The following is a 27949-nucleotide window of genomic DNA, read 5'->3' as shown; positions in this document are numbered from 1 at the left end:
CAATATAAATATTAGAATAATTAACTTGTAGATGGTTCCTTTTTTTATAGACTTTTATAGCCTTATTTTTATGGACTTCAAAAGAAAAGACAGCATTCTGTCTGTCTGTCTGTCTGTCCATCCTTCTCAGTCTTCAGTTTCAAAGGAGCTTTATTGATATGGGAGACATATGTTTACATTGTCAAAGCAAGAGTAAAAATTAAGTCCACTGTGTCTGCTTGTCTCCCTCTCTCTCTCCTTCTCAATTTTCAGTTTCAGTGGAGCTTTATTGAAATGGGAAACTTGTTTACATTGTCAAAGCAAGTGTTAAGAGTAAAAATAAAAAAATTAAGTTTGCTCTCTCTCCCTCTCTTTGTCTTTAGTTTGCTCTATCTCTCTCGTTCACTTTCTCTCTCTCTCTCTCTCTCTCTCTCTCTCTCTCATTGTTTTTGTGCTGCGCTAACTTTGAACTTTTTGGAAACGCAAAGCTTTTCAACTGTAAAATAAACCATAAATTTGTAAATATATCGTCAGTGACGCTCACACCAGGATTTTAATGAATTTTTTTTTCCCCCTTTCAGCGGACAGAATCTCCATTCGGCTGTCCTCTGCTGCGATATGAGGTGGCGTTTCATAGCGTTTCACAACACACATTTTCAGCAACAATTAAGTTCATTTTTCAGAAAATCCGTGCTCGATGAACAGGCAATTTGAACCTGAGAGACGTGCGGAAATTTACCACCACTCGCAGCTAGAACACTGCAGATCCAAAATACGTGCAAGTGTCAGGGCACCATCACTCTCCATTTACCACCTGGGGGGTGGGTATTGTGCCATTTAAAAAAAAAAAGAAAAAAAAAAAAAAAAAAAAAAGGGGGTCACAAAGTGTCATTATGAGGAGGCGGTCAGAAGCCCTGCATGCATGGATTCAGTGAATATAATTTTATTGATCGTAAATTGATGAGGGGAAAACAATAAATAAAATACCTCTGCAGCACTGGTAACATCAGTGTAGCATGTTGACTTTATTTTTGACTGGATTGTGTTTTAAATAGACCTGAAAATTAACTTGCCATGTTGGGCAAGTTGGGGCATTGTGCACTAGTCCAATGACACCATTCTCTCGCCAGTGTTGAGTGGTGGGCAGGCCTTAATGTCGAGTGGGGGGGTAATCTTTCAGTATCTCATGATTCAATTCAAAAAACAGTTTTTTGATTCTAAATCACTTCAGTTCATACGGCTGCTAATTTCAGGATCTAGTTGAGGGTGCTACAGTGCTGTAAGAATGGTGTATGCCTGAAATCCCTTGGCTCAATTATCTGCATCAAAAGTCTGAAGCCTTGGTTTTCCATGATGCTGTAGTGGCACAGGTGTTTGGAAAAGAAACGGGAAAGGATTTAGTTTTGTTTTTTGTTTTGGACATTCAGAATAGACCATTTGGAGATTCTCGCATGGCTAAGCGTGAGCTCCCAGTGTCGCTGTCGGCATAGGGAGCGTTAAGTACCTGTTTGTCCAAAATGCATACAAGGAGCGGTTATTGCAACTTACTTCACAGGATGCTGCTCTACAGTGATCCCCCACAATCCAAAAAAAGTGCTAAAACAGGATGAAACAGCTCAATCCAGCTTGCCTCCTCGCATACTAGTGAATAAAGTTCACACATGATCATCCTGAAAATGAACATAAAGAACTGTGCCCTCGGTCAGATGTTCAGCTGTTTTCATTCTGCGTTTTTACTTTTTCTAATCACTTGAAATCTATTGAGTTAGTGTTTTGTTTTCATGATGACTGGAGCAGTACACTTTGTTTTCAAGGAATGAATGGAAAATTGTGTTTTTTAATGCATTCTACAATCTGCCTGACAGCACTCTCTGAAGGAAAACTGCTGTTTTCCTGGCTTTTCTTCCCAAACGCAGCTATCATTTGTGTGAAGCACGTTTGAATCAAGACATTAAATATCATTTCACACAAGCCACCAACGTTAAAAAAACAAAACAAAAAAATGATTACATTTTACAAGTCATGAAGGGTGCGACTATTTACATTTACCCAAACTGACTTCAAATATGAATATAAATTAAGCACTTTTATTTTTTTTGGTGGTTTCTTGTTGCATTTTGGAAATGCATTCCATCCTGAACAAGGTAGATGCACTCGGGGCGGGTGTGCCATCTGGTGCTAAAGAGAAGAAACTTCGGCCACTGACCCAACAATAAGTCTAACTTATCAGCCCTAGTCCTTCGGGTTCGGGCCGGTACAGATACATCAGGGCATGATAAATAAACACACATGTAATAAGGTATTTATCACATATTACAATAAACATAAAGACCATCAATCATACACATGAATCACAATACATTAAATAACTTTTCAGAAAATGCTTAACGATTTTACTACATTCAAACATTGGGTGACATTCCTGTGAAGTTGTGCTAATTTTCACTTTTTTTTCAACTTTGAGAGGCTATATCTCACATGGTATAACTTTCTAAAAGACAAATTGGGGAGTCCAAAGGCACCTTGAACAACTATTCATGGCTAAAAAATCATGGCTCTGAGATGAATAAAAACAGATTTTATGATGCCGCTAATATTTGAAATTTCTCACAATTTTGTAAATGTTGCCTATATTCAACGGCTTGGCATATGTACATAAAAAAATAGTTTGTTTTATTCGCTGCTACTATTTTAAACTGATGTTATTAAATCACAGAGCAAATTTTAAGTATCAGTCTAAAAAAATGAATGTGAGACAGATGTTTGCAAATTGGCTTAAAATGAGAAGCCACAAATTTAAGTCAGAATTTGTCCTAACCTTTGTTCACAAAAATAGTCATATCTCAAAGCATTTGTGCCAGGACAGAACTATTTGACACCTGTCATCAGGATGTGTAGGTCTGTTTGGTGTGAATATGAACAACATATGAGACTAAAGGTGTGGGACCCTCTGAAAATTGGTTAAGTTGACACAGAATGACCCCTCTCTCACCTCGAAAAGACATTTTGGTTGAATGAAATGATCTGGATCCTGTATCAGGATTCTGCACTTGTCACCAGGGTAACACAAAATGGGAATGTGTCATTGGTGGGGCAGAGAAATTGGGGCTCCTGATTGGATGAAAAGTGGGGCGCTACAAAGCCTGGTATTTTCAGTGTCTTTTTTTGTATTGCCCAGTTTTAAGATTTGTATTGCCCTGATTTTATTGCCACATTTTCCAGGGCAGTAAAACTGATAGGAAATGATTTATCAGCCCTAGTTTTTCTTGTATCTCATGAGGACTGGTTTATGAGTATAGGGCAGATTTTTGTTGCCATATGTGATAAATAAAAGTACTTAATTCTTTCACCAAAACATCAGATCTAGGCTTGCATCTTAGATGTACATTTTGGCAAATTGTAGCTGAACTTTCAGATCTTCTTTATAAGAAAATCCTCCTCTATACCACTTAATCATGAAGCTGTACAACTGGGGATACAAAATATCCTCATAAAAAAAACAATAATAATGATGTTTATAATATTAAACCAAACAGCCCTGGTATCGGATTAGTATCAGTATCGGCAGATATCCAAATTCAGGTACTGGGATCGGCTCGGAAGTGAAATATGTGGATCAGTGCATCCCTACTCCAAACTACTGTACTCAACTTTTCCCTTCTCCAGTGGGCCATATCTTCTCACTTTGGCATGAAAGATATTGATTACGTTCTCTGAAAATGTTAACATTTTAGAAATTAAAATTTGCTTTATGCATTAATTAAATTAATGCATTAAAAGATGCAGGATCTATTTCAACCACTTTTGCTAGATTGTTACTGAAATAATGGGTGTCGCCAATGTGGTGCGGGGTGAAAATCAGTCAATGTATTATAGACATATTCAAAATGCGTGTCAACTCTTTCCACTGTACTCACACTTGGCATTGTCAGAAGCGCAGAGTAGGAGAAGATGCACTGTCATTGGATCACCAGCTTTGTCACATGTATTGCTTGCAGATAAACAAATAACATACTATGTCGGTATGAAATTTTTTTTTTCTGAGGTGGACAAGAGCGCCTGCTCTATGTGCACAAGAAGTGTTCGCATTGCGTACAACTAAATTACAAAACCAAAGCTGAAACCAACAGAAAGCTTGAAGCTGTGTGAAAATTTGCGTAGAGACAAATCCAGTATTATCAGAGTTGAGAACAAAGGAACAGGTGTGCAAGCCTTAAGTGACAGATCTGATCCCAGGGTGTGTCTTGATTAGTTTCTCTAGGCACAGCCCGAGGAGTTGCATTAGGAAGCGCATCTGGCTTAAATCCTGTGCTAAATTTTCAGTGCGGATCTGTACAGGAGCCGCTGTGGCGACCCTGGGGAAAAAAATGGGCAGTCGACAGGCATTGAGATTTTTTTTCTGTCCCCCCCAAAGTATCCATTGTACCCAAATTTATGATGAGTGGGTACTTCCACAATTATCACAAGGACTGGGAATGCTCTTTAGCCCTGACTTTCAGTATTCACGTTTACATTTGTCTATTCCTCTTTGTCTCACTTAGTTTCTATGCATTTTCCAACCCTTAATACAAAGGCACATTGTTGAATAAGATATGTGTGGCACCTGGTTATTTGGTGCTGCTCAGCTCTTAACTGATTGTTAATTTGTTGATGCATTTTCCACCAAGGTTTTACTATCAATTATTTGTGTGTGTTTCTGTGCTTTGGAATTGTAGTGAGTGAACAGATGACCCCCCCCCCCCCTTGCACTTTATCATGATAAATACTGGTGTTGTCTTTTATGTCTCAAAATGTAAAGAGCAGTGACAAAATGATATTTAACTTTGATGTGCTAAATCAGTTTAAGAAGCAAGAATGCTTTGCTTTTGTAATATACCTATATAATGTAACTAGCTACCATCTGCGAAATATGTTGGAGATTGTTGCATGGAGTAATGTCATCACATGCTTGAAGGAAATTGGAAGCAGGTGTGGTTGAAGCAGTGCCTCCAATTTTCAAAGCTTGGGTCTGGTGCCCACCAAAGCCACCACTGCTTGTAAAACATTGAACTCCTGAATTTCCTTTATTGTGTGACTGTTAAAATTCCACAATGCAGCAGAGGCAACACACTCTTAGGACACAGGCTTCTCCCCAGACAATGGGATAATGGCGCAGTGCCGTTATACTGCCATCTAGCGCCGCTATACTGAGTTGTCGTCTTGTGATGTTTTAGTGCAAGACTTGGTGGAACTATGACTGTGTACAAACCCATTTTTGTGGGGCAGTTTCACAGAAACAACTTCAGCTCTTCATTTTATTCTGTTTACATCCAGATGGCACAAACCATGACAAAACGCAAGTGTGCATGAAGCCCGATGATCATTGTCCATCAATTTTTTTGCTTTGTCTTAGTGGTGGCCACAGCCCATGCAGGCCGCTGCGATCGCCGGCCCATCTGGGGAGAGGGCACAACGGCGGCTGAGGCCAACGCATAGCTGACCAAAAGGCATTTAAGGCGTATTTCTGCTGATACGTGACTGAAAGTGGAGTATTTGTTGCGCTGTTGGCTTGTCATATAGTCCTGCGGCGTGCCGCTCACAGGTCACGCATGATTAGGGATGGGTATCGAGAACCGGTTCCTTTTGGGTATCGTTAAGAAATGATTCGATCCACCGACATCAATAAGCTTTGTGCTTAATGATTCTGTTATCGGTCCTTCAGAGTGGCCGTTGTTTTGGCAGGTGTTTGTCAGGAAAATGATCATTTCTCTACATTGATTACAGACATTGATTACAGCGGGTCCTTAATCAACTTTTCTGCAGCGCGGCTTTGCTTTGAACCTTGAACCAATCGAAGCGTGGTTCGCAGATTGAAGCAATGCTTTGGTCGATTGCTTCGTTTATTTCTTTCTTTCGCTTAATTTTCCCCCGCTAAAACCCTAAAGAGCATACGTCTGTGAGTATTTACTTTTTCTATGTTAAACCGACCTGTTATGGTCTTCTGAAACAGTTGATAGATGTATTTTATAACTTAAAAACGGGAGCGATGCTAACGTGTTAGCATGTCTATGGCATTTTCAATGTTAAAAGTTAGCATTTAGCAATTGCAGCCGTCATCACGTTCGGGTGCATTTGTTTTCAAATTGTAATATTCCTTAAATTTATTTTTGCTTATATATTAATAATCTAATGATTATTATATACAATTTTAGAGAAAGAGACAAAAAGAACCTGAATAGAAACACAACAGAAAATATATAATAGCAACTAACATAAATAAATACATACAGAAATAAATGTTTCCTGTGAACACCTAGTGACTCTCACACCTCCATTTCATACCTGTCTTATTTAAGTTTAATGACAGTTTGTTTTGGTCAAACCATATTTTCAGTTTAATTTCTTCAGTGATTTCCTCCAGAACTATCTGCCAAACTAGAAAACTGCTGCATCCTAGTAAGAGCAGAATACTACTGGAATGAATTTGAATAAGGAAAGTTGTATTTTTTCACCTAAATGGATTCAGCACTCACTCCAGTTTATTGTCTGGAATAGTCCCAGATTGCATTTCAGAGCTTCTAGAATTGAAACATTTTCGTGCACGTGGTGTTGGAGGATAATTTTGGGTTTCAGCTTTTTTTGTTTTTCACCACTTTCATCCCTGAATATGAGTTGTGATTCACTTTTGTGCACATTAAAGTTACTAACTGGGACTCCTGTCTTGCTGCGAGAAAGAAACGAGAATCATCCTCCGTTCTGTTCACACAGCTCCAAACGTTGCGCGGCTCTCTGACAAGTCAAGATAGAATGATAGAATTCAGTCTGAATTAATAACTTCAAAGGGAAACACAGTTTTGTTCTTTTTATTTATGTCCAGAGATCAAGGATACAGTGACTAATTTCATATTTATTTAATTTAAGACTCAAGGAAATACATAGAAAACCTGTAAAGCCTACTTTTAGTACAAAATTCACGAGGTATCGATAAGGGAATCAGATCGATAAGCAGAATCGATAATGGCATCTATCGATAAAACCTTATCAATACCCATGCCTACGCGTGATATTCAGATCGCCTGCTGCGTGTCCACATGAACTGATGGTCCGTTTCAGCTGGGGCGGCCTGTCAGTGTGCACGCTTTGCATGTCTGTCAAAACATGGTACATGTTCTGCAGCTGTGACATCCAGGACCACAGACAGTCAGCCACGCCCTCTGTCCGATCAGAGCACAGACCAAGGTGTCACTCTGATCAGATATGAGGTGCCTCGCCTGCGGGGGGGACCGCACCCACATGTTGGGGGTGGGGGAGCGCTCGAAACACATGTACGTGTTGTGGGGGGAGCCAACACTCTGGCACACCACGTGCACTCGGCAACTCTACAGTTGTAGGGGCACTTTGACAGATTTCACCGAAAGCTTGAAAGTGATTGTCTGCTGACTGTTTTCATGCTAATAGCGTGAATGGCCACACATTTTTGAAGTGCCAAGTGTGCAGTGTCAGATGTTCGTGTGTGTGTCACCTGGAATTTGGCCTACTCATGCCGCGAGAGGGATCGAATGGGCTCTCACAGGGCACACTGTCTTTCAGCCTCTGGTGTGCGCATATTGTTGTAGCAACAGGTGTACGAAGCGTTGGAGGCAGCTACGATTTTACATGTATTGCATACGATTCCTGCTTAATGCACAGTTTGACCACATTCGTACTATTTGTGAAAGGGGCCCTTCGGTTTGTTTTTTGTTTGTGTGTTTTCTTTGCACAACACAACAGCCTCTGCTGTTTGGGAACATGACAGTTCCTAAATTAATAATGATGATGGACAAACACTGGTGGCTCTGACAACAGCTGTATGCCGAACATGGCCCATAGTCAATCAGTGGTACAAGGAAACAGGTGAGCACAGTGCAAACCAAGCTCCCTGTGACATTTAAGCAGCCTCCAGCTAATAATTCATACCAGGTCAAAGCTGTAACATTGGCCTTTGCCCACAGCTCCCTGTTCATGGACCCATCTACTGCCTTGTTCCTCGAGCTCTGACCTCTGGGCTTTCAGCACCTGCTTAGCCTTCTTTGGATTCCCCCCCACCCCATGGCTGTAAAACTTACCTCTGCTTTTCTCACTCATCTCATACTTTTTCTGCTGCTCCAATCAACACTATCTTTTAAAAAAATTATATACCAGATTATAAATCATTACTTCCAGCTGTGTAACTTCTGTGGGCCCTGACGTAGCTAATAAAAAATAAAATTGGCCATACAGCATCTGAAAAACGCACAACGGGTTCAGAGCTGTTTTTTAGCCACAACATTGATGTTACCTCAGGTGCTGACTGAGCGCTATCTGTCTGAAGGTCATGGCACCTCTGTCCAGTGACAGTCCACTTTATTACTTACTGGTGTAAGTCAATCCAGGCTGCTTTTTGTTTCCAGATGTAAACTGGCTTTAGTTTGGCTGCCATCTAAGTCATTTTGCTATAAACATATGCCCGCCTCCACCTGTTTGTAACTCAGTGTATTCAGAAAAAAAAATTGTCGATATACGCTTCCTAAATCGTCAAGGTGTGACAGGGCCCACACAATTCGATTCGGTTCAAATTCATGGGGTCACAGTTTGATTCAAAATCATTTTTCAATTGTAAATCAATCCAGTACATACAACAACAAAGTTTAGGATCTAATAAAGTTTTCTTCAGTGTGCTAAGAAAAGTACATGACAGTATGACGCAGTTTGGTTTTGAAGCGTTCATTTTCCATGACGCTGTAGGGGTGAAGGTGTTGTGAAGTGAAACAAGTGATGGATTTAAGTCTCATTGTTTTCTTTTTTTTTATCATCCCACCTCTCGCACATTCGGAATTGGCTGGAAGTTAAAGTGATGCAGTTTGCGCTGGGCAGCTACTTGTTAGCTGCTGGAGCTGCTCCACTTCTTTCAACTCTGGGTGATAAACGTGGTTTAGAATTTTTTTTGTTGTTGTTTCCAAAATGGTTGATGTTCATTTTGTACAGTTGGTATATAAGGTTGGTCATATTAAGCTCATCTGAAACACTATAGAATCCAAATTGTGCCAAAATGCCTGCTTTTAACATTGGTGCAGCGTGTTTAACTTCGTGCATTTGCTGCTCCTCCATGCTAATGACAAGCTGAACTAATTTGCTAACGTAGAGCAAACCATTTTATGGAAGCCGAAAGGGTTTTGTCTAGCGTTGGGTATTGATAAGATTTTATTGATACTGATTTTATTATTGATTCTGCTTATTGATACCGCTTGTGAATTTTCTGTGTATACTAAAAGTAGGATTTCCAGGCTTTCTATTTCAACATTTTACTGAGTCTTAAGGTAAATTAAATATGAAATTGGTCACTGGATCCTTGATCTCTGGACATGAATAGAAATTAAAAACAAATCTGCAGTTTTTGTCAAAAGCATTTCCTTTCAGACATTAATGGCATGAATGTTACTCCATGCTCTTGGAAAACAGTGGACTGTATCATGAGGTTTTTACAGTTGCATTACTGCCACGTATGTAGCCATAGCTGCTGTTTTCTGCCTCTGTGGAAGTGCGCTCTGTTCTCTATTGTACGGTGTGGTGCGGATCATTAACATTATTATTATTATTATTTTATTTTATTGTTTTTTTTTGGGGGGGGGGGTTTGTCTTGGGTCATTTTCATTGTGTACAGATGCTGCTGAGTCTGGTTGTGGTAAAGGCTGCTATGAATGAAGCGCTGTGATTCGTTAAACTTTTAAAGCTCGGGTTGCTCCGATCAGGTCTGCTGATTTGATCAGACCTGATCGATCAGAGCATTTAATGAGAGCACCGACATGCAGCAACTGGGCTTTTATTTTAAAGAGTCACAGCGCTTATTCAGGTTTGAATCAGACCTGCTCGATCAGGTTGTCTGATGATCGCATTGACATGAAACGGTGGTGCTTTTATTTTAAAGTCACAGCGCTTATTCAGGGAGAGGGAGAGAGAGAGAGTCAGTCCATCAGTTACATCAGCTATTCTGATCACACAGAGGCGCTGTGTGATCATGTTCTCCTCCAGCTCATGCATGCACTCAGATTTTGGATGTGTACAGGAGTGCCGTGTTGCACAGACTTGCATGCAGTAATGCTGTGCTGCGCAGACCGTTCCGTAATTATTGTATGGCCTTGCCTTACAATGTAAAGCGCCTTGGGGCAACTGTTTGTTGTGATTTGGCGCTATATAAATAAAATTGATTTGATTTGATTTAAAACTGCGTATTTTATGTGTCCAGTGCTCTACGCCGACTGCTGCGTAGGGAGCAAAAAGTCATCGTAGCGCTGCTAAAAGTGGGCATAGAGCTGCTCAGCTCGGTGTAGACGATATACCACAATACACAGCTCTACGAATACGCCAGTGTGAAAGGGGTCTTGCTGCTTCTGAAAAGCAGTGACGCAAAGAACCCACAAAACAGCAGGTTGGTGCACTGCTCCGTTGGTTTAAGCTTCAAAGCGGAGCGGTTACAGAAGCGGTTCATTACAGACCCGCTGCACAATCTACAATGAATGTAGAGAAATTATTTTCCCGACAAACACCCTAAAAAACAACAGCTGCTCTGAAGGACCGATAAGGGAATCATTAAGCAAAAAGGCTATTGATGTTGGTGGATCGAATCATTTCTTAACGATTCTGAAAAAAGAACCGGTTCTCAATACCCAATCCTAGTTGTGTCATAGCACCTCCATATTTATGGCGGTGAGTAGAAACTGGCTGGAATCAACATTATTTTAAAATTGATTTTTGAAACTTTTGATGTGACTGGTCTCCTTAAATTTTTTTGAACGTGTGACAAAATATTGATTGTGGTTGTTAATAATGATTTTTATTTTTTCATATTAACTGAGAAATTGTTTTGATTCAGGCTGATCTGAAACTTTGCATTGTTGATGTCCATAAGACTTGTGTTGTTTATGCTATAGGTAATAAAAGTGATGTCATGTAGTTCTGGTGCCAGGGCAGTCTAAGGTTATGCTCCCATTGAAGAGATTGTAAGTCATTCTCATGGTGTATGCTGTTGTCAAAAAAGTGTACAGTGTGACGATTGTTGAGCTTAACCGGGGCAGATGGTTCAGCCATGTTCTCATTCTGTGTGCTTTCATGCCAGCTCACAGATACCATTCTCCTGTTACTCCATGCAGAGCTCCATGTGGCTCTGTTATGAGATGCAAACCACTTAAATGTTCCACAGGAGCTGACATTTTTAAAAAATATGGGTCAACCAACAGGATTTTTGTGGTCCAGTATTTGCCAGCCACAGCTAGTGCATCGCTTTGAACACTGGCCCAAATCTCAAGAAGAGAAAATGTCTTAACATGTTGTGTGAAATCAGTAAGAGCCGCGTTAAAACACTTGTAAGCAGCACGATGGGTCTCTGTAATGTCTGACTGGATTGGCCATCTGTTACATCAACCACTGAGAATAGAATTACTGGGTACTTTGGAGCATAAAAATATTTTCACATAGATAAGCAGTGCAGTAAGATGCAACACAGATTCAACAGCGGAAAGTAGGTCGTTAACTATTGTATTCATTAAGTAAAACAGATTTTCATGCATGCCTGTCGTGTTTGGATCTATGTCTGAGAGTATGGAATGTCTTAGCCCAGTGGGCACTCTGTCTATGAGCTGGACACCTGTGGTTGGGTAACATTTTACTACATGTCTTGAAACTTCTTTTTCCGAGGACCATATTTGAAAGGCATAACAAAAATAAGTAGAAGCAAATCTGCTGTTTTTGTTTGATTCTTTTAAGCATCTAATAAATTAAGCACTGTCTGTCTGAACTCTTGATGTGTTTTTGTAGTGACTTGCAGATTGCGCAATATAGCATGTTTTCCATGTGTTCAAGTGTCTGACTGAATTGTCAGTTTCCCTTCTTGTGCTGTTGGGATAGTTAAAACACCAGAGTACTTTTGGAGGTATTGTTTTGTGTGTGCGTCTGTTGTGACTTCAAATGTGCAGCAAGTGTATTCAGGATTGTTTGGACTCAACCCAAGTATCCTGGATAATTTTCTTAAATGTAAAACAAGAGATAATAATTACATGTACAGGGCACAAAAGCATATGCTTTGAAGTATTATGTACTATCTCAGCGTACTTACCGCAGATAGCAGGGTTCCCTAATTGTACAGTAAAACTCGCATAATGGATTCAGGTGGACCAGCGACTTTGGTCCGTAATCCGAATCCACAACATGTATACAAAGGACAAAATCTGCTACATGTATACAACGGATTCCTTACAGTCAGGGCATGCCGAATGATCTACTTGGAATCCCCAACACCAATTAGGCTAACGTATTTCCTTGATTATGGCCCAGTCACAAGGCACACGACAATTCTGAACAAAGGGAAAAAGTAACAAAAGTCGCAATTCGTTGAGAAAAGGTGGACAAAAGAGCTTTATCATCAAATAGCCTGCAAAGCAAGAGCGCAAAAGGGACGAAAGAGAACTAAACGAAACTGAAGCTAACAATCTCGACACTTCAAACGAAATGCACCTGGAACCACAGCTGGAGCAGTGTGTGTCTGCATCTCTGAGTCCTGGAGAAACCTCAAACAGAAGCTGTGGAGATCTGTGCATACGTCGGTGGACCTACCTGCCCTGATTCCTTGTCCAGAACAAAAGAGGGATCATCTCTATCATCATCAGAATCCACACTGTCTGTCGACATGTTGCGCGCTCCACCTTGCTCCAATTTAAAAAAAAAAAAAAAAAAAAAACCCTCTGGTGTGCGTCGTCACTGCTGTATCACTGTATTACATTACTAAGGTATATATATTGATTTATAACAGAAAACTGTCAAAACGGGGAATAAATACAAGTGTAAAGATGATTGAATATATTAGAGCAGTAAATTGATCAGTCCATGCAGTGCGTGCATTGACTCCCCATGTGCGGAATTATAATTTGAATTATCTACCTGTTGCCACATGTACTTAAGGGCTGGATTGTCATTCCTGCACTCATATTGTTATATTTAATAAAAAATAATAAGCGCACGCATCAGCTGCTGCTGCCGCTGTGTTCAAGTACTGTCGGAAATGACGCATGGTTTTTGTTTCAAATTCAGCAGTTGCTCGTGGCAAAATAATTAATTGTATCAACACAAGATTAATTCTGGCCTATATAAGGTGCCTGAGCCCAGTGAAGCTGACCGCCCACCCAGATAAAAAAAAAAAATCCAAGCAAACAGGCTGAGTTTGCCCTGTAATTTCCAACAGTACATGAACGCAGCAGCAGCATCTCAAACAAACCAGCTTCTCCACTGTGTGAAAACATTCAAGTGGTCAAACAAAGTCAAACTAAATAACGTTACAAAAACTAAAGCAATTAAAAAATGTCAAGAACTACAGCGAAACGAAACATGGATGAATTGAGGTTTTTGTTGCCCTTCGTTCAAATTTTTCAACAGTTTAAAAATCCTGAAGAAGCGCCGGCTGCAGGAACGAAGCTGAGCGAAGGTTAAACGATGCCAACGAAAGTCCAGATTTCTTGTTTCGTTAGGGCTTCGTTGCCCTCCGTTATGTGCCATGTGACTGGGCTTTAAAATGTCTGACCTCGAATAGGGGCTTGCCTCCTTTAATGGCCGGGTCAAAACTTTGTCTCAAAAAAAATAAACGCCTGCTTTAAGTAAGCGCCGGGCATTATATGTATTAAAAAGATTACATTTGGTTGAGTCACTATTTTTTTTCCAAGTCTGCTGCGGAGTGGTAACTTAAAATCCTAAAGCCTGATTTATTCTTCTAAGCATATCTGCGGCCATGCAATGATGTGCCTGTGAACTTTATAAAGTTCTAGGTCACGTCTTAATCCAGTTTACAGCAGGAACAGTGGCTTTTCCTGGATCATGTTTTCCCTTGAGGAGCTTCACTTCCTTGTAAAATCATGAACTTCCAAACCAACGGTACAGTACGTACAATTTCTGTCCATGAATTGTGGTCAGTTGAGTGTCTTTTTGTGACTCCATGTTGTGAAGTTGGTCATCTTTGCAGACTTTTCTACCAAAAGTATTTGAACCATGATCGAAATGTAATCGGCGTGCGCACTGCAAAAACTATTACAGTATGACGGGAGAGGAAGGCGTGAAACCGGAAAAGTGACCAATCACAGCCCTTGCAGTCTCCATCATTTAGCAGTTGCACGTCAGGCTAGGGGGAGGGTTCACAGCCATGTAGACAGCTCTGATCTAAAGCGGTTGTCTTTAGTTCTCCACACCCAGGGATAAGTGTGAAACTTAACACCATGTTACAGTGCAAGCAGCATTTTGTTAATAACCACCGGCCTCGTACCCACTTTCCTCTAATCGGCAAGTGTCAGTGCTGAATTTCATTTCGTACCTCTGTTGCAACTGGGCACACCCAGACTGCTCTGTCGGGTACATGTGATGGGTTTTTAATGGAAATACATTGCAGTGAAGTCGGACATTTTGTCCAATGGGAGCGAAAATACATTCTACAAAATCTGGTTTATATGTTTATTACATGGAAAACCATACTACAGCATTGAGACTTTTTGCTTTTGTCCAGTAAGTGCAAGTATCCGGTTTATACGATGATGGTTTAGACAAGTTTTACTGTAGTTCTATAGGTTATGCTTACTACTTTTTAAACCCATTAGCTCTTGTTTTCATGTGAAAATGACTGAAGCTCTCCTCTCCTGGCCTCTTCACACACCCCCCCCCCCCCCCCTCAGCATTCTTTGTAAAACAGTTGAAACCCAGCCTTAACTGGAGGGCGGGTCTCAGACACGCTTTGTGCCCTGTTTACAATGGGGTACTCAGGTCAAAGCAGTTTCAGTCTTTTGTTCATGGTAATGAGTCATTCATGTCATCAGGAGAGTCGTCAAGGGAGCCATCAGGGGAGGCTTCCATCCCATCATTAGGAGAGTGCACAGTAGGTGCTAATTAGAGCTGTTGTTTAGTTACTAGCCTATAGCAGTCGGCCTCTCGGTAGGAGGGGTCTGGTTAGGTTAAAAACTCCAGCTTTTGTTGGCTTCTGGTTTATTCTTCTCTACAAGAGTCAAGACAGAAGTCAGACTACCAGAGCAAGAATTTTAGCTGAGGAAGCTTCTATGATTTGAAGCGAAACGTCCTCACGTCAAGCAACCCAGTCCAGTCGACGATTCAAGCTTCTCTACTATACCTCAAAGAGCACGTGAACAATTAAAAGAAAAAAAAAAATGCTCATTACAATCTGGCTGCAGCTCCTCGGCAGTTTCACTTCATCAGGTTCTGTCAAGATTGTGTTAAAGTTCATTAACTCCTGCTCATAGACCAATCGCCAGCGAGAAGACATGTCCACACATCCAGTATAACTCCTTACAGAGGACATCTCCACGTCTGCTCACTGACGGATTGCGCGCGCACCTGCAGTGCTGCACAAGAAGAAAGATAAATGAGAACAGAACGCACATCAGAGTGCACACTTGCAGCACGGCACAGGAAAAACTATAAATCAGAAGAGAAATCAGATAAGTGAAATCAGTAAGAAAGTCCATTAACTCCTGGAGATAATGTATTCTGACTTTTTCCAATGTATCAACTCCATCTGCGTGTCCAGTCAGTCTGGAGCCAAATTGATGCCAAAAATACACTTGATACTTTTTGTATCTCCCAGGGAACTCTCCCACAGCATCTTGATGATTCATTTCTGAGTTTGACTACAGAGAACTAAGAAAGAAACTACTGTGAAAATAATGGGCCATGTATGCCAAGTCAGAGTGGAGATAAATCACAGCAAAGTGCCACAAAAAAGTGGTGTTAGAATAGAATCACCATAAGAAATAGTTTGTTTTTTTTTGGAGGATATATGTGAATGCTGCAGGCCTACCCTCTTTTGAAATTCTGGGCTTTCTGGATAATTGCTTTCACATTGGGTCTGATGCAGAAACACTTTTTTAACTTTCTGTTGTTTTAACAGGTCATCTTGTGCCATGGCAGATTGGGGAACACTTGTATATTCCAGATTGGAGTTGACTCATTATTGGCCTGGCATTCAGCATTTTTGTAGATATCTGTATATGGCCGTTTATACTGGCCCATATGACAGCATGGGCTTTTCTAAACTGGGAAATGAGGTGCCGCACCCCATTGTTTTGGCTTTGCGCCCCCTTGCCAAAATGGCTTTTTTTTTATATATATATATATATATGCATTATTCCTAGCGTACAGCTTTCCCCTTGGTGATCAATTCTTTCAGAAATAGTTAACATTGATGCCAGGAAATGGTAAGCCCATTCATAGTAAACAGCATATTTTTCCAAAATACTAAAAAAAAAGTGGCAAAATGACAGTAAGAATGCGTATACGTATCCTATTTCATGCAGCTTCCATGCTTTGTTGTTCTTATCTGACTCGCTGTTTCACACGGCATTTTGATTGCAAAACGCATAGTCTCGCTTGTTACAATTCTGTAATGTTCTGTTTCTGTGGTAACTTGTACTTTTGAGTTACTTGCCCTTTCTTGAGTCACTTTACTGGTCCTTGAAGAAGCCTCAGAATGCCAGATTTTGACCTCAAATTTGAAAGAACTCGACACCGTGGCTTCACTCGGAGCTGCAGCACACCACCGAAAGCAGTGCCTCTCTTCGTCTGAGTAAAAGAAAAAACTTCGCCAAAATCCTTCATTAAGTAACCCACAGTTCCACCTTTGTCCATAGCTGCTGATACATTCACAAAATTAACAGTTTTACAGATTAAAGGCTTTGTGTTTACAACAAAACTCAGTTTTTTTTTTCAATAGGAGAAAACACTAAACAGCATTGTCAGTGCCATTTGAAGATGTCAGTCATGACTCGCCTTTCTGCTGATTAAAGTCGCTAATTGGGACTCTTGTCTGTTGTTGTTGTGTGTGGGCAAGAAATGAGAATTGTCCGCCGTGTCACACTAGACACTTTTTGTGTTCTTCATTAATGTGTCTTTTTTGTGAGGCAGCCCACGACAGTTCTCTAGCGTGGACTGGACCATTAACCCTTCTGGGGCCGACGCGTCATATACGACGGCTAAGACCAAGCTTTACTAAATTCTAAATAACTTTTTAATGATAAGAGATAGAAAATGACTTTTCTTTCTTTTTTTGCTGAAAAGTTAACTCTGCGGACTTTCAAGCTAGCCATCGGCCATCTTTGTACTCCTCATAGAAGCTGTGTGATGACGTGCACAATGTGAGTGTCCAATCAGAATTGGTTCACTGTCACGTGGTTTTCCATAATCCAGTCGTAGGGCAGATTCACCTCACGTGAAAAGCCAAAGATCATTTTCAGGAGTGATATGTTATTAGTTGGCCCGTTTGAATAGCCCCCTGGATGCTCCAATGAGTACATACTATTGGGCACCCTCCGCCATTATGCAAAGCAATCAGTGAAAGCAGACGGAGAGCCTCTGATGACAATCTCACGTGCTCAGAGTGCGTAACTATCAGGATTGCTCCACTAGTTTGCATGTGAATGTTACTGTAACTCTGTTGCTTTCTTGCTGCCGTAAAGCACTGTTTACCATATCAAATAACAAAACGCATAGACCATTTTGTATATATTGTTCAAAAATGTGCATTTATGTTTGTTTGAACCTTTTTGTTGTACAGTCAGACCTCAAATTGCCTTTATACAGTGTCAAAACAGTTGTTATAGTTTGCTGTGTGTTTTGAATAAATGTGTGTGGAAAATTATTTTTCGCTTTATTTTTTCCTTGCTTATTTCTGATTGTAAACCTTTATTACACTTATAAAACACAACTAAAACATATATATTCTGAAAGCACAGGTTATCCTGAAAAAAAGAGATATAAAACTTGATTGTGGGATGCAGGGAGAGCTGTTAACAGCAATAATAAAACATTTATGCAAGGCGAGTGAACTGTCCAAAAAATGCCCTCGGACCCCAGAGGGTTAATATCTCCTGCTGCTTGAGGCTTCGCTGGTTTGTAAAGTGAAGTTGTGGTCCTTCCTGTAAAGGAAAAATAATGTCCTCTGTGTTGTTATGGGACTTGACTAATTAAAAAATCATTCCTCCTAATGCTGTCATTGTTTCCGGTTCGCCAGTAAGCTGATGTTACGGCCCCTCGTGTAAAGAAAAATAAATGAGTAATATCCTCCGTGTATTGTTGTGGGACTTGACTGTTAAGTAAAGTTGGAAAGAACCAAAGAGTCGACCTTCCGGAATCAATAACTTCAAAGCGAATCGCAGTTTTAAATCAAATGACACCTCTTTCCAAATGTTGTAATCTAGACAACAAACTCCAGCTGACCAAAACCATTTTCTCCCTAAAATGAGATGTCCTCTGTTCTTTGTGAATTACATCAGTTTTGACATGCAGCCCGCTGTGAGACTGGAGCTCAGGGATGGTCAAGACATTACGTAGACGAAAGGAAATGCTTTGATTTACAAACTCAATAATAACAGCACTTGGATTGGAAAAATGTACTAGTACATAATTTCAGGGATTTTTTTTATTTTAATAATTTTTTTTTATATAAAATCCCTAACCTTTTAATTATACAGTAGCTTGTATTACAACCAAACTCACATGACACATCAATGAAATCCCCCTGATTGTACTATAACACTTAGATGGGGGAAAAAATGAGCTCTTGCATATTTTGGGAGGATTTATTATTCTAGTAAATTTGAATAAAATTGCTAACTTTTTATGTATTGCTTGTAGTGCAACCAAACTCACATCACACAGCGATGAACTCCCTCTGGTTGTGCACTGGTTGTGCGCTTTGAAGTTATTGGATCCGCAAGGTAAAATCTTTGAATATCTGTCCAACTTTACTTGACTACACGCAGTTTTGTAACTCCTCACCAATGAAATTATCCTGGTACTGGTAGCTCATTGTACAAGTGAAAACTCCTTAAGAGCCTTAAATCAGAAGTGCCTGACTCCGTGGTATAACTCACAAACTCGCAGCTTAAAGCAGATAACCCCTAAGTGGAGAGGAAATGGCGTCTCACTAATTTAGAAGATCTTTACTTAGCCTGGAAAAAGAGTCTGTTGCTCTACAAAAAAGCCCTCTGTAAAGCTAGGACATCTTACTACTCATCACTAATTGAAGAAAATAACCCCAGGTTTCTTTTCAGCACTGTAGCCAGGCTGACAGAGTCAGAGCTCTATTGAGCCGAGTATTCCTTTAACTAGTAATGACTTCATGACTTTCTTTGCTAATAAAATTTTAACTATTAGAGAAAAAATTACTCATAACCATCCCAAAGACATATCATTCTCTTTGGCTGCTTTCAGTGATGCCGGTATTTGGTTAGACTCTTTCTCTCCGATTGTTCTGAGTTATTTTCATTAGATACTTCCTCCAAACCATCAACATGTCTTAGACCCCATTCCTACCAGGCTGCTCAAAGAAGCCCTACCATTAATTAATGCTTTGATCTTAAATATGATCAATCTATCTTTATTAGTTGGCTATGTACCACAGGCTTTTAAGGTGGCAGTAATTAAACCACTACTTAAAAAGCCATCACTTGACCCAGCTATCTTAGCTAATTATAGGCCAATCTCCAACCTTCCTTTTCTCTCAAAAATTCTTGAAAGGGTAGTTGTAAAACAGCTAACTGATCATCTGCAGAGGAATGGTCTATTTGAAGAGTTTGTCAGGGTTTAGAATTCATCATAATACAGAAACAGCATTAGTGAAGGTTACAAATGATCTTGTCATGGCCTCAGACAGTGGACTCATCTCTGTGCTTGTTCTGTTAGACCTCAGTGCTGCTTTTGATACTGTTGACAATAAAATTTTATTACAGAGATTAGAGCATGCCATAGGTATTAAAGGTACTGCGCTGCGGTGGTTTGAATCATATTTATCTAATAGATTACAATTTGTTCATGTAAATGGGGAATCTTTTTCACAGACTAAGGTTAATTATGGCGTTCCACAAGGTTCTGTGCTAGGACCAATTTTATTCACTTTATACATGCTTCCCTTAGGCAGTATTATTAGACAGCATTGCTTAAATTTTCATTGTTATGCAGATGATACCCAGCTTTATCTATCCGTGAAGACAGAGGACACACACCAATTAGCTAAACTGCAGGATTGTCTTACAGACATAAAGACATGGATGACCTCTAATTTCCTGCTTTTAAACTCAGATAAAACTGAGGTTATTGTACTTGGCCTCACAAATCTTAGAAACATGGTGTCTAACCAGATCCTTACTCTGGATTGCATTATCCTGACCTCTAGTAATACTGTGAGAAATCTGGGAGTCATTTTTCATCAGGATATGTCATTCAATGCGCATATTAAACAAATATGTAGGACTGTCTCAGAGTGATGCTGAAAAACTAATTCATGCATTTATTTCCTCTAGGCTGGACTATTGTAATTCATTATTATCAGGTTGTCCTAAAAGTTCCCTGAAAAGCCTTCAGTTAATTCAAAATGCTGCAGCTAGAGTGCTGACAGGGACTAGGAGAGAGCATATCTCACCCATATTGGCCTCTCTTCATTGGCTTCCTGTTAAATCTAGAATAGAATTTAAAATTCTTCTTCTTATAAGGTTTTGAATAATCAGGTCCCATCTTATCTTAGGGACCTCATAGTACCATATCACCCCAATAGAGCGCTTCGCTCTCAGACTGCAGGCTTACTTGTAGTTCCTAGGGTTTGTAAGAGTAGAATGGGAGGCAGAGCCTTCAGCTTTCAGGCTCCTCTCCTCTGGAACCAGCTCCCAATTCAGATCAGGAAGACAGACAACCTCTCTACTTTTAAGATTAGGCTTAAAACTTTCCTTTTTGCTAAAGCTTATAGTTAGGGCTGGATCAGGTGACCCTGAACCATCCCTTAGTTATGCTGCTATAGACTTAGACTGCTGGTGGGTTCCCATGATGCACTGAGTGTTTCTTTCTCATTTTGCTCTGTATGCACCACTCTGCATTTAATCATTAGTGATTGATCTCTGCTCCCCTCCACAGCATGTCTTTTTCCTGATTCTCTCCCTCAGCCCCAACCAGTCCCAGCAGAAGACCGCCCTTCCCTGAGCCTGATTCTGCTGGAGGTTTATTCCTGTTAAAAGGGAGTTTTTCCTTCCCACTGTCGCCAAGTGCTTCCTCCCAGGGGGTCGTTTTGACCGTTGGGGTTTTTCCGTAATTATTGTATGGCTTTGCCTTACAATATAAAGCGCCTTGGGGCAACTGTTTGTTGTGATTTGGCGCTATATAAATAAAATTGATTTGATTTTTAGAACAACTGGACCAAGATGAATAAAAGAAGAATTGACATTACTTAATCAGATCCATGATAGAAATGTACATGTAACTTTTAGTTTCAATGTTGTGAGCTCATGATTTGGGAGTTACTGTGAGTTTAAGTACCTGATTGTGCAATATTTTGGAAACGTGGTATGTAAAACGTAAAAATATCATAGTCTAATTAAGTTAATTCCAGAGCTATTTGGTATATTTAGATGGACAAAGGCCCTTTATAAACCCACAATGCAAAAGCTTCAGTGGGGCCTTGCCTTCCTCCCCTGCGCCACCCCCACCTTTTTAAAGTTATTTTTCCATCTCATTACTTTGCTAATCCTGGTGAGAAATCTGGGTGCAAATGGCCCCTTACTTCAGGCACTGAGGGGCCATTAGCCCACACCACTCTTAAAATATGAATTGCTGCTTTCTGGTTTGTAACAAATTCCTGCCCTCTACACAACTGGATTTGTTATATAAGTTCAGACTGTCAGTGCAGAAGCTAACTGTCCCACAGACTGGCATAGAAGAAGATAGCAGTGTTCAAGCTGGAGCTGTGTCAGCTCTATTTAGTTGTTCAACTTCATAAACTGGAACAAACTGGAACAGCCTTCCAACAAGCATACGAGATATTCCCACCCTGAGTGCTTTTAAAAATGAGCTTAAAAAATCAAAATCAAACCTGTCAACACAGGTGAGATGTACATAATCTCATGTTTTGTTTTAATTTATTTATTGTAATTGTCTGTCTGAGGACTACAGATGGAAGTAGCTTTTAGCTAAATCTGGCATATTTACACTAAAGCATGAAAATGTACAAAGTGTCCATTAATGTGCATTGTCCTCATCAAGTAAACAATAAATAAATAAAATAATAATGTTCTTTGTAGCTCCATGCACTTTTTATGTGAAGGTCATGTTGAAAGAGTCTGTGAATTAAACATATTAAACATAATATTCAAAGAAAGTTTTGTGTTAAGCATGCGTTATACTAAATTTTGACACTTTTTACTGCGAGCATGTATCTGCCTCAAATACCTGTATTGGCCTCCAAACCTTGCCGATAATCATATCGACCCTTAAAAATCCATGTCAGTCGACCTCTACTTCAGATTGCGTAAATGATGCAATTGTTGAATGGTCATTGTATGTAAACCCAGGCAGATGGCTGAGTTTTCAATGTGTTAAAAAATACTTTCCCCTTACATTGAAAACTTCATCACTTGTATTTCCATCGAGTCTTTAACTTTCCAAACAGTCCTGAAGGTTTCAGCAGACCTCTGTATAAAAAAAAAAACAAAAAAAAAATGGCGGCCTTTGCAATACAGTACTGTTTATTCAGTACTTCGTGTACCTCTCACACCTCCTCCTTCATCACAATCAGTGATGAAAGTTTTCCAGAAATCCAGATTTTTCTCTCACGTTGTGAGCATTTCTTGGTTATTTTTGATAGCATGCATTAATTCAGTTCCACGGTCACAACTGTCAAATCCTTCGCCGCAACGTAGCTTCACACCTATTGCTTGCAGAAACTTCATATTTGGTGGGTACATGCCTTGGAGGAGTACTTCGCATGGGTTTGATGGCTGGGGGCCTTGACCTACTTTTCAAGGTCACCAGTGGTCACAACTGTCAAATAGGGGTGTCGGAAAAAATCGATTCACATCCGAATTGCGAATCTTATTTATTAAGATTCTGAATCTGTCCAAAATGTCCAAGAATCGATTTTTAAAAAGCATTTTCTTAAACATTTTCTTGCTTACTCACTGTGTGTACCGTTTGTCAACGGCCTCCGTACTACAGCGTCCCCGTGAGGGGAGGATTTGGAGTGCGTCAGACATTCGTGAGCTGCAGCTTAGCGTGGCGAACGAAGAGCTACTTTAGCCAGCACATGGAAAATAGTACTGCACGCGGGACATTCGTGACGAATGTCTCTCGTTACAAGTTTTCTAATGTAAAAAAGTTTTACTTAAAAATGTACTATAAGATACTAATCTTGAAGTAAAAACACATAAGGATTTTAAGGTGGCCAAGAATTTGTAAACAGAGATGATCAATAGCTCCAAAGCTCCTGCCAAAATTAGGAAACCTCAGAAGTTAGTGAAGGTTTAACAAGTTGTTGCATTAATGTGCCATCTCCTGTTGTTCCATTTGAACTGACACTGAGAATTAATAGTTTTGAGTTCTTTGAATTGTCATTTCCTTTGTACTTTTTGAACCACAATGTATGTTTTTTGAATTAAACGCTGGTAGTACAACACAAGTGTGAAAAGACTGGGGTGGAACACTTGACTTGACAAAAATAATAATAATAATAATTTTGGAAATTTTTTTTCTCTTTTTTTTTTTTTTTTTTTTACCCCCGTAAATTGACCTGAAAATGCACCAGAATTGATCTGAGATTTCAGATTTTTCTGGAGGAGACCCCCTCCCATGGCCCACTTTTATCACTGTACAGTGAACACTGCTGGACTCCTCAGCATCTGGCTGGAGTGGCTATTTTTCCTGAAAACAAATGCTTTGATGTTACCCCTTTTCCCAGCTTTTAGTAGAATTTGGTTTGAAGGCCTGGTATTGAAGCATTTATGTGATAATTTTAGGGATTAAAGTTGTCCGTTCTCCACCGTGTGTGTGTGTGTGTGTGTGTGTGTGTGTGTGTGTGTGTGTGTGTGTGTGTGTGTGTGTGTGTGTGTGTGTGTCCATTATGTCAACATGAAATGTGCAAATTGCCTCCAGACTAATATTCAAGCATCTGTTTTGTCAAAAATATACCGCTAACACGTTTGATCAGACGTTTTTATATTTATGAATGTTCACTAGTCAGAAAAGCAGGAGTGAGCCCTTTTTTGTTTATATGTCAACAAAAATGGCTTTGGAAAAAAATGATCAATATATAGGTCATTTCAACACATTGATTCAGACTTTTGATTTATTGCGTGTGTGTATAATTTATTTATGGAATATACAGAACAAATAACTATATATTATACTTGTCTACTTGGGGAGGGGGGTAAAGTCTGGGGCGTTCACCATGCTTTCACCCTGGTCAAACATGGATACCCACATGCAGCTATAAAGAAAGACAAAAAACTGGTTTAATGACCAAACCTGTAGGCCTGTCACGATAACAAATTTTGCTGGACAATATATGGCATTAGATATGATATTATTGATGTCGTTCTAAGACTAGGAATGGGTATTAAGATTTTATCTATCAATACCATTATTGATTCTGCTAATCGATCCGATTTCTTATTGATTCCCTTATCAATTCCTCCTGTGAATTTTCTGTGTGCTACAAGTAGGCTTTATAGGTTTTCTATGTCAACAACATTTTATTGAGTCTTACAGTAAATAAATATGAAATTGGTCACTGGATCCTTGATCTCTGGACATAAATAAACTGTAAATGGTGGATGCTTGATCTCTGGACATAAATAGAAATAAACAGAATCTGTAGTTTTTGTCAAAAGCATTTTCGTTCAGACATTAATGGCGTGAATGTCTCGCCATACTTTGACCTGAACTCAGGCGGTTGCTGGATGGGGTCTGCATCCATACAGTTTTTGGCACCTGCACATCAGCGCAGGATATCTCATTTTGGGAGGGGAAAAAACATTTTGATCGATTGCAGTGTCTTGTTTGTATTACGTTTGGAAAGAGGTGTCATTTGATTTAAAAGGTGACTCCCTTTGAAGTTATTAATTCCGACTTGACTCTAGACTCAGTAGAGAGTGGCACAGCGTTTGGAGCAATGGAATGGAGGGCGATTCTTGTTTCTTTCTCGCAACAAGACAGGAGTCCCAGTTAGTCACCGCACAAAAGTGACTCGCGATTGACATATCTTCATGGCTTTGAGAGGGGTTAAGAAGCTGAGTTGCTACTTCTGAAGAGGAGCGAAGCAATGAACCAACGAAGCAGCGGATCAAAGCACTGCTTCGTTGGTTCAAGGTTCAAAGCAGAGCCTCGCTACAGAAATGGTTGATTACAGACCCGCCGCAGGGTCTATAATCAACATCGAGAAACGATCATTTTCCTGACAAACACCCTCAAAAACAACGGCTGCTCTGAAGGACTGATAAGGGAACCGTTAAGCAAAAAGGCTATTGATATCGGTGGATTGAATCTTTTCTTAACGATACCCGAAAAGACCCGGTTCTTGATACCTAACCCTATATAAAGGTGCGTTTACACATAACCAAGACGCGTTACCAATGTCATTTTTCTGTCATTCGTGACACATTCCTGACATTCTTAATGTAACTTAACACATCTGAATAGGTTTCTTAATAGTGCGTTTTGGTGCGTGACATTCGTGGAGCATGTTTTTGCCTGTCAAAAAATCTTCCATGAATGTCACACACCATCCTCATTTCATCTCACGTCGTGGAGGTCGCAACTGAGCATCTTGATGAGTAGTGATCCTTAATAGAACGTGACAACGTTCGTAGTGGTTCCTGTGATGGTTCTTGGAGCCCAAACTGGCACGCGTTATTACAAAGTGACATGGAAACTGTCAAGTTTTGACATGACTTGTAACGCGGCATCACATTTCACTGCGCGCCACGACAAATCAGTTTTGTCACGTGCGCACAATTAAACTCTGCTCCAAATGTCATTCCGCAGTTCCTGCTGAAACTCCTCAGGACGCTCTTGCAGGTGTTCCACCTGCTGTTGTAACTGATGAGCGGGAGAACGCTGAGCAACCAGAGAAGCGAGAGGAGACTCGCGTGCTGCCCGACATCGCTGCACCTCCTCCACTCCAGCAGAGGAAGAAGCGTGCACACAATTAAACCCTGCTGCACAACATTCAGTTTGATTGCTGACACCAAGTTGGCTAAAAGTCAAATTTCAGTGCTCTTCAGCATGCTCCTGCAGGTGTTCCACCTGCTGCATGTGCCTGATGTTTGGGAAAATGCGCAAGACGAGAGCCGCATCAAGCCACACATCTAGCTCTGTCCTCCTCCTCCTCTCTGCACCACTCCATGGCACAGAGCCCAACTACGCATGCAGTCACAAAGTTCTTCTGAAAAACTGGAGCGATCTGAATTCGGTTGGATGAATATGGGTGTGTGTGTGGAGACAATTCACCTCGTTCACAACGTGACAGAACTTAACGATGCGCTTATGTGCAATAGCGCACAACAACGCGGAACACTATTGTTGACCATGCGTAATGGTTCCTGATAATTCTCCAGCAACACGTGCCATTAATCGTAACATGTGGTAACAGGTTGCAGCAGTTCCTCAGAACACCTGACGCCTCTGCCCCGAATCATCACATGCATGATCAGCGGCCAAGAATGTGTACTTCGTGGCATTCGTGACTTGTCGTCGTTATGTGTAAACGCAGCATTAGACCCATTTTATGCCATGGGTATATCATCGCACAAAAATGCAAGTGCATCCTTTCAAAGAGCAATGAACTTTTAGTTCTCAAGAATATTCAACATTGGAAATGAAATGTGAAAAAAGTACCTAAATGTGATTCATGTGATAGTAATACATATGTCTTGACATTATACATGGGTCAGGAATGTTTGAAAGGTTAAAGCATGTTGATATTGGATTGATGCAGCATTTGCTGCTGTGTTCAAAATGTACATATAGTAGCTTTAAACTAGTGAGCAGCAGAGAGCTGAGCTCCGTCAGGCTGATAATATCAAGGCACAAACCAGCACCCTGAGACAAAGTGCAAATGTAAACTTTATAAATGTTTTTGAACTTGGGTGGGTGAATTCTCTCTCTCCCAGAGTTGTTACACTTCAGTTTCTAAACAGCTGTTCTGTCTTCTAGGAGCACCATCTCCAGCGGGCCATTTCAGCACATCAGGTATATGGCGAGAAACGGGACAACATGGTTATCCCCGTCCCCGAGGCAGAGTGCAACATCACACACTACGAGTCCCTTTACCCCGGGGAGTTCAAGATGCCAAAGCAGCTTATTCACATACAGCGTGAGTCACAGCCATGTTTGAATTTTGGTTTGAAATGAGCAGATTGAGGTGGTGGCTATTGGTTTAGTGTGACTTACGTGTGAATGCCTAAAAGGGAATTCTTTGTGGAGGTGATTACACTGTACCTCTCTCCGGTTAAATAGGGCAGCACAGTCTCGTTTGAACCCCTGCGTAATATTGTGGGATTTGACCACTTCCGTGTACAGCCTGAGTTGCACAATATAAACACAGCATCACTTCACAAAGAAACATGGTGTACTGTGTTGTTTTCAGCTGCAATCACTGAAGCAGTCGCAAAAAGTGCAGTGTTTTTGGTTCCCAATGGAGAAGGGAAGACCAGGCAAATGGGAGAGGTTGTGTTGGCCTGCACACTTTGACAGAGTAGCTGTGGTCTCTCACCTGCACAACCGCCTCAACATGTTTGAGTTCCGGGTTATAATCAGATCGCAACACATGCCTGCTTTTCCACCGCATCATCACTTGTTTGCATTTTTGCTTTGTTTTCCGTGTAATTTGCCCAAAAACTCAGAGAAAGTGTCATGTTTCTGATGGGGACATACGAGGGCTGTCCCCAGATGTAGGATTATTGTGTTATATGCGTCATATTTTAACCCTTTAGCATACGCCCTCAAACAAGACTTACGCTGCCCAGTAGCCCCCCCCACTCAGTTTTGTACACTGGCAAAAAAAAAAAAAAAAAAATTATGTGCTGAGAATTCCGTTAAACAGACTTGGAGTCACAGAGAACATCGAGTATATCTTCCAGGATCACATTGAAAAGCAGACTGATAGCACAATTTGATTTGT

At 40.4% G+C, this 27949-nt stretch overlaps 1 protein-coding gene across 1 annotated transcript in view; it reads left to right on the top strand.

The window, feature by feature from the left end:
* The window catches only part of LOC117509398 (enhancer of polycomb homolog 1-like), a 105183-nt gene that overhangs the window by 13302 nt on the left and 63932 nt on the right, over nucleotides 1-27949 (top strand). Inside the window, 1 exon segment of the mRNA XM_034169420.1 lies at nucleotides 26983-27142. Coding sequence (XP_034025311.1) covers nucleotides 26983-27142 — 160 coding nt within the window.

The sequence above is a fragment of the Thalassophryne amazonica genome, chromosome 1 (assembly GCF_902500255.1).
Source record: "Thalassophryne amazonica chromosome 1, fThaAma1.1, whole genome shotgun sequence".
NCBI lineage: Eukaryota > Metazoa > Chordata > Actinopteri > Batrachoidiformes > Batrachoididae > Thalassophryne > Thalassophryne amazonica.
This window is presented reverse-complemented; position numbering and strand designations above follow the sequence as displayed.